The sequence below is a fragment of the Myotis lucifugus genome, unplaced genomic scaffold (assembly GCF_000147115.1).
Source record: "Myotis lucifugus unplaced genomic scaffold, Myoluc2.0 scaffold_8361, whole genome shotgun sequence".
NCBI classification, from domain to species: domain Eukaryota; kingdom Metazoa; phylum Chordata; class Mammalia; order Chiroptera; family Vespertilionidae; genus Myotis; species Myotis lucifugus.
Genome location: NW_005879409.1, coordinates 1 through 6,995, shown reverse-complemented (window position 1 = coordinate 6,995; position 6,995 = coordinate 1). Strand labels below are relative to the sequence as shown.

The following is a 6,995-nucleotide window of genomic DNA, read 5'->3' as shown; positions in this document are numbered from 1 at the left end:
ACCAACACTCTAGGCACCTCTTATTTTGCATAGCCATAGTATCGAGAAATGTCCATTTCTTTTTCTCTCTCGATGAAATATTGCACTTTCCCCAGCGAGGTGAATTTGGCAGCATTCTCCCGCTCAAGTTGAGCTTTCCTCTTCATAGCCTCCCTCTCTGGCCTCTGCTCCTTTGTGATGGGCGTTGACATTACTGGCCCAGAAATATCAGGTTTCCTCCATGGAATTCTCTGACAGGCAAAATCCTGGAGAAGCCATTGGTTTTGAGGTTTGGGTGGGGTCCAGGGCTTGTTCACCGTAGTGCGAACCGGCTCCCGCTGGAAAGAAGTGCAAGTTGATGTTTTGTAGGGCACAGGTCTAGAAGCATCACACGGAGGGACACTAGGCTGGGTAGGGTTGGTCCAACCTGGTCGGACTGCATTGGTTGAAATAGGTTTAGCAGGACCTGTCAAAGATGCAGGAGTTGGCTGGGATGAATTCACTGCAGTAAGTTGAGCTGAATTAGAACCAGGCTCAACAGGGTTGGTCAAATCTGGTTGGACTGGGTTCATCCAAACTGGCTGAGCTGGTCTGGCAGGACCTCTCATAGATGCTGGGGTTGGCTGGGATGAATTGACTGCAGCATATTGAGCTGAGTTAGAACCAGGCTGATCAGGATTGGTTGAAATTGGCAGAGCTGGTCTGGCAGGACCCATCATAGATGCAGATGTTGGCTGGGATGAATTGACTGCAGTAGGTTGAGCTGACTTAGAACCAGGCTGGGCACAGTTAGCCCCAGCGGGCCGACGTGATGCCAGAGACAGTGGCCTGCGAGGAACAGGTCGAGCTTGGGGCTTGTCCAAAGTTGGAAAAATCAAAGGAACCAACTTGACCTTCCCAGGCGGTGGCAGCTCGTACTCAGATGGAGATGAACACTCCTTTTCAGCACTGCCATCTGGTTTCTGGCGTTTGACTGGAGCTTTCTCAGGACCTTTGCCCTCACGGGGGGTATCCAGCCATTGTCTGATAGCTAGGGATGGCTGGGGGCCTTTGGGGTTGCTTGAGTGTCCCAGGGCCCGGGAGGAAGAGAGTTCAGTTTTCTTATCACTCTTCTTCCCCAGGGCATGAAAAACCTGCACAGACTCCAGCATATGCATACCCAGGGAGCTCCGGGGCTTTTTGAAGGTCTCTTGGGTCAGCTCAGGGTGGTATTTCTTCCGCTTCATCTTTGGAATGTTTGGCTTCTCCTCTGCCTTGACTTTGTTCCCTGACTGCTTACTCTCTCCAGTTTTCTTGGGGTTGTTTTCTCTGGTTCTTTTGGCCTTTTCTTGCCCATGGCTCTTGGTTTTGCTGGTCCTGCTGGGGGCAGCTTTCTGAAGTTTGTTAGAATTCTTGGCCCTGTTTTCAGGAGCCCTGTCACTGGCTGCAGCATTGGAAACAGCCACTTCTCCCACCAACATGCCATCTGGATTCTCAGGCTGGATTTTGACTATGGGAGCACCACTGATCAGCTCAGAGGCTTTATGTTTGTTCTTCCTGTCTTGATCAGAGGGAGCATTAATGACACTTGTTTTCTGCACCTCGTTCAAATTGATGGCTCTGGTATCTTTGGTTTGGATCACCTTGGAACCTTTGGATTGATCAAGTTCATCCAAGGAATTTAGGACCACTGGAAGCTGAATATCCTCCACCAGTGTGGCGATGTCTGCAAAGCCATCATTGGATTCAGTCCCATTTTCAAGTGTCCCTTGGTCCTTAAGACTCAGGCTGTTCTTTCCCAGACCAGCGTTTTCCCAACCAGGCTGCTCCTCCTGGCCAAGGGGATCAAAGCAGGCCAGGAGCTGGGGAATGTCGGGGATTTCTAAAGGGAGCAGTGGAGGCTCTTGGTTTTCTGTTGGGATCTGGTAAGCATCCAGAGGCTTTGAAAGCACGGTTTTCATGTCCTCCAAATTCCTATTCCCTTTCTGTTCCTGGCTTGGAGCTGGAGGCAGTGCCAGGTAAATACTAGGACTGTGGACCGGAGCTGCCATTGAAATGTCCCCAAGCTCGGGTGGTGGGTTGCTGTCAAGTATCTGGATATTGCTGCCACTACAAGACTTGGGGATTTCTGGGGTTTGTGGTAGACAAAATGTTTGGCTTAGTGGTTGCAATCCGAGGGATGTCTTCATCCCCAGGGAAGTCTCCATCACTACAAACGAATCAAGGAGAAGCCAGTCAGCCCCTGGGCACCACCCATGGGTGCTCCCCTGTCACCACCAATGCAGCAACCATTCTCCTTCCAACAATGGGAAAGGCATTCCTACCAGCTCTTCCTAAGGATCATGGACAGCTCCCTGTGCTATGAGAAAGGAGACAACTGTTCTAGTTCTCACTAGGGATCATTTGATGTCATTGTTTCATGGTATTCTGTGTATTTGACAGGGTTGTGATAAAACAAATAAAAAGTTAAGTGATTTAAAATGTTTTACAAAGCTAGCATTGTACATATGGAGTCCTTTTGGTTCTCTCCCTTTCCTGAGGAAATAAGACTTCACACAATGGAGTAGGGGAGGGAATGGAGCTCTTCCTGATGAAATACATAAGCAAGGGCAGATTTCTGGCCTGCTTGCTTTGGACAAGATCGTGGAACACAAGGTCTTAAAACCTGGCATGAATTAAGAAGTGAGGGAAAGTTAAACTACCACTATCGCAGTAAGAGTTCTGAAATTCCTTCTAAAAACACTGAAGCACCCTAACCGGTTTGGCTCAGTGGATAGAGCACTGGCCTGGGGACTGAGGGGTCCCAGGTTTGATTCCAGTCAAGGGCATGTACCTTGATTGCGGGCACATCCCCAGTAGAGGGTGTGCAGGAGGCAGCTGATGGATGTTTCTCTCTCATCGATGTTTCTAACTCTCTATCTCTCTCCCTTCCTCTGTGTAAAAAATCAATAAAATATATTTTTTTAAAAAGACACTGAAACAATAAATCAAGAGAGTCCATGAAACTGTTGTAGTAGAGGGAGACTAGTAGGTAAGGGAGTGAATAGTGTGGGACCCCTTTGTATGCTCTTCAGTTCTCATACATGGCCAATCCAGTGTCCACCTTCCCTTCTCTATGAGGTGTTCCCATAGAGTCTGTAAATGGGGAGCACTGACTGAGGGTGGCAGTTACAAAGTCACAGGACTTAAAGTCTACCTGTCTGTGGACTCACCACTTCCCAGGAGCAGATTGACCCGAGTTTTTAATGGTGACCCTGTTCCTCTTTCTTCGTGCTATTTAAACTCACCTTGAAAACTTGTCTCTGTGATGGGTTGAGCAGGCACAGAGTAGTAGATTGCAGAGGTGGAGGCTGGTGGTATCACACTTGTGGGCTGGACCTCCTTTAGCACCATGACCATTTCTGGTTGAGGGGCAGAGGCCCTGCTCTCTGGGTAAGACACAGAGCCATAGGATTGCAGGTAGGGGCCACGTTCTGCAGAGAGCACAGGCCCCAGTGTGCCTTGATTGTAATAATAGAGCTGACTTCCTTCCTGGTAGGGAAGTGACCAGCTCTGTCCCGGATTTGGAATCTGAGATGATGCCCCATGAACAAGGCTGGCAGAAAGTGATGGATACAGAGGGACCATGTTAGTGGCATCTGAGGTTTTATTGTACTGGGATGCCATCGACATGGAAGAAACAGCTGTGTCCTGGTCAATGACAGTCACCGTGAAGTCTCGGATGGATGAGGACTTCCTTTCAGTGCCTCCTGTGAGCGCCCACTCAAAATACCAGGATTGGAAGCAGCTGGAGTGGAGATCTGGCTCTGGCCCGGTAACTCCAGACAACATAGTTGTGCTAGAATGTTGGTAAAGGTAGGCACTACCCATGAGAGGTTGGAAAGAGGTGCCAGAGACTGATGGTAGGAGCCATGCTGATGTGACGGCTGGAGCAGAGACTCTGGGGAGACTGCAGACTCGTCCTGTGAGGGAGGCTGCAGTGCTCCCCACAGGAAGAGAGAGCTGCAGAGACTTTGAAGTTCCAAGTAAAGGTGGATTTTGGAAATTCTCTGTGGGGAACAAAGAGGGTGATGAAAAAAATCAAAGGGCTTCACTATGTTTGAAGAATAGCATCATCTTAAGATTAATACCAATACTCACTGAGGTGTCAAAAATCAAACAGCTTATGCTGGTTGTAAGTCCTGGAACAGTTTGCTACTCTTCTGTATTAACTGCCAGTGCTCCCAATGTGGGCAAAATGTGCAAGAGAACCAAGAGGTTCATACATTCTCTACGGTAGAGGCAACCACTCTCCGCCCTACCTTTCCCTTGAGCCTCTACTAGTATTGATTTGTGTGCTCTTTCCTAGAATCAAACCAGGATTCTTTAGAGAACCTGATTTCTAACATTCTCATTTTATGAGTGTGGAAACTGAAGCTCAGAGAGGCCAGATAGACTTGTTCAAGTTCTCTCATTGTGCCTGTATTATTACCGTGTTACATAACCTAAGTATCCTGACTCCCTTACTGGAGCTCTGCTCTGAGCATTACACTGCCACAAACCGGGAGCAATGGGGCTTCTAGTATAGATGCGGAGTTTTGTCCATGGAAAACAGTACAGCTATTGCCGCTGTAATCTTCAGTGCCTCGTGCTGCCTGCAAGTTCGCATGCTATTCCCTGGAACTCACATGTATTTCAGTGCAGTTGATAAATTTGAAGTGTCATTCTTACCCTCTTCAAGCCTGGTTTCTGATCCTACCTCAAAATGGCTATGGGGGAGTGAGTTTCTCAAGAAGTGCTTTTTGAAAGAAAAACATTATTGAAACTGTCCAGGTTTTGAGTTACTCATCCAAAAAGTCATTATAATAATAGTAACAATAATAATTTATACATGAGTAAGTGTTATATTACACTAGAGGCCCCGTACACAAAATTTGTGCAGTATGGAGGCCCCTCAGCCTGGCCTGCACCCTCTTGCAGTCCAGGATCCCTTGGGGGATGTCCAGCTGATGGCTTAAGCCATCAGTCAGACAACCTTAGTGCTGCTGCGAAGGCGGGAGAGGCTCCCACCATTGCACTCGGCTCAGGGCTTCTGGCTGAGCAGCATTTCCCCTGTGGGAGCGCACTGACCTCCAGGGAGCAGCTCCTGTGTTGAGTGTCTGCCCCCTGGTGGTCAGTGTGCGTCATACCAAGGGTCCTTCCGCTGTTCTGTTGATTTGCATATTAGCCTTTTATTATATAGGACTAGAGGCCCGGTGCACAAAAATTTGTGCACTCGGGGGGCGGGGGGGTGTCCCCCAGCCCGGCCTGTGCCCTCTCGCATTCCGGGACCCCTCGTGAGATTACTACCTGCTGGCTTAGGCCTGCTCCTGGGTGGCATAGGGCAGGCCCAATCCCTAGGTACAGCCCCTGGTCAGGCTCAGAGCAGGGCCGATTGGGGAGTTTGGGCGCTGCCCCATCATGCGGATCGGGAGGTTGCGATGCCACCCTCAGTCACGCTCAGGGTAGGGCCGATTGGGGGGTTGGGGCACCGCCCCCTGTCACACTCAAGGCAGGGTCGATGTGGAGGTTGCGGCGCCACCCCCTGTCATGCACAGAGCAGGGCCGATCAGGGGGTTGTGGCGCTGCCCCCTGTCACTCACAGAGCAGGGCCCATCAGGGGGGTTGGGGCTCCATACCCTGTCACACACAAAGCAGGGTCAATCAGGGGGTTGGGGAGCTCCCCCCTGTCACTCACAGAGTAGGGCTGATAGGGGAGCTGGGGCACCGCCCCCTGTCACACACAGAGTAGGGCGGATCAGGGTGTTGGGGCGCTGCACCCTGTCACACTCAGGGCAGGGCCAATGGGTAGGTTATGGCTCTACCCTGTCACACACAGAGCAAGGCCCGTGGAGGGGGGTTGGGGCGCCGCCACTGTCACACTCAGGGCAGGGCCGATGGAGAGGTTATGGCTCTACCCTGTCACACACAGAGCAGGGCCTGTGGGGTTGGGGGGGTGTTGGGGCACCGCACCCTGTCAAACACAGAGCCGCAGGGCATTCAGGGGATTGGGGAGCTCCCCCCTATCAGGCACAGAGCAGGGCTGATCAGGGGGTTGGGGCGCTTTCCCCTGTCATGAACAGAGCAGGGCGGATAGGGAGGTTGTGGCCCCGCCCCCTGTCACACACAGAGCCAAAGGGCAATAAGGGGATTGGGGAGCTCCCCCCTGTCAGGCTGATCCCGGTGCCGGGAACCTCGCTGCTCTGCTGATCCCAGTGCTGGGAGGCATATTACCCTTTTACTATATAGGATAGAGGCCTGGTGCATGGGTAGGGGCTGGCTGGTTTGCCCTGAAGGGTGTCCTGCATCAGGGTGGGGGTCCCCACTGGGGTGCCTGGCCAGTCTGGGTGAGGGGCTGAGGGCTGTTTTCCGGCTGGCGAGTGACTGAAGCTCCCAACCACTCCTTGTTTTCTTTTTTTTTTTTTTATTCTTGGCCAGCTTTAGCTCTGAGGCCTCGCTTCTGAAAACATTGATACAATGTTGTGGTCTGGCTGGCTTTCAGTCCGGCTGGTTTCTGGGGTTTTGTTTAGCTTCTTATTTGCAACATAGTACATAGTTGCTTAGAGTTGCAGCTGAGAGGCCGGCAAGTCAGGCAGGGAACGTTGGAGTCTGCAGTCACTGAAGCAAGCAAACCTCCCTGCTCGCTTCAGTGCATGGCTGCCGGCCGCCATCTTGGCTGACAGTTAATTTGCATAAGGATATGCTGATTAGCCAATGGGAAGGGTAGCGGTTGTATGCTAATTACCATGTTTCTCTTTTATTAGTGTAGATATTAAATACATCTCTTTTGTCTAATGTCAGCATCTGAAAAATATCTATTAGAAATAAAACAATGTTCTATTCTTTGCATCGAACAGTCAATAAATGTTTTCTGAATGAAAAAGAAACTTTAGAGTCAATAGCTGTGGGTTTAAGCTAGTGATTACAAAGGAAATATAAGTCTCATGTAAAATTAATCTTATAAATGATAATCACATGCTTTAATCTAGTTATGGAAATGCTCTTTTAACTGACTTGAT

At 50.2% G+C, this 6,995-nt stretch overlaps 2 protein-coding genes across 2 annotated transcripts; both read right to left on the bottom strand.

Annotated features, from left to right (window-relative positions):
* Positions 1-8: 8 nt before the first annotated feature.
* LOC102420979 (uncharacterized protein C2orf78-like) lies at positions 9-2,175 on the bottom strand. The gene has a single exon (XM_014451157.2). It carries the CDS (start codon positions 2,163-2,165, stop codon positions 21-23), a length of 2,145 nt encoding a protein of 714 aa, XP_014306643.1. The 5' UTR covers positions 2,166-2,175; the 3' UTR covers positions 9-20.
* Positions 2,176-3,105: 930 nt separating this feature from the next.
* Positions 3,106-4,029, bottom strand: LOC111824826 (uncharacterized protein C2orf78-like; the record flags this gene model as incomplete). The annotated part of the gene is made up of 1 exon (XM_023749415.1): positions 3,106-4,029. A coding segment is annotated over one exon (798 nt), but the record flags the coding sequence as incomplete, so codon positions are not given.
* Between the last annotated feature and the right edge of the window lie 2,966 nt (positions 4,030-6,995).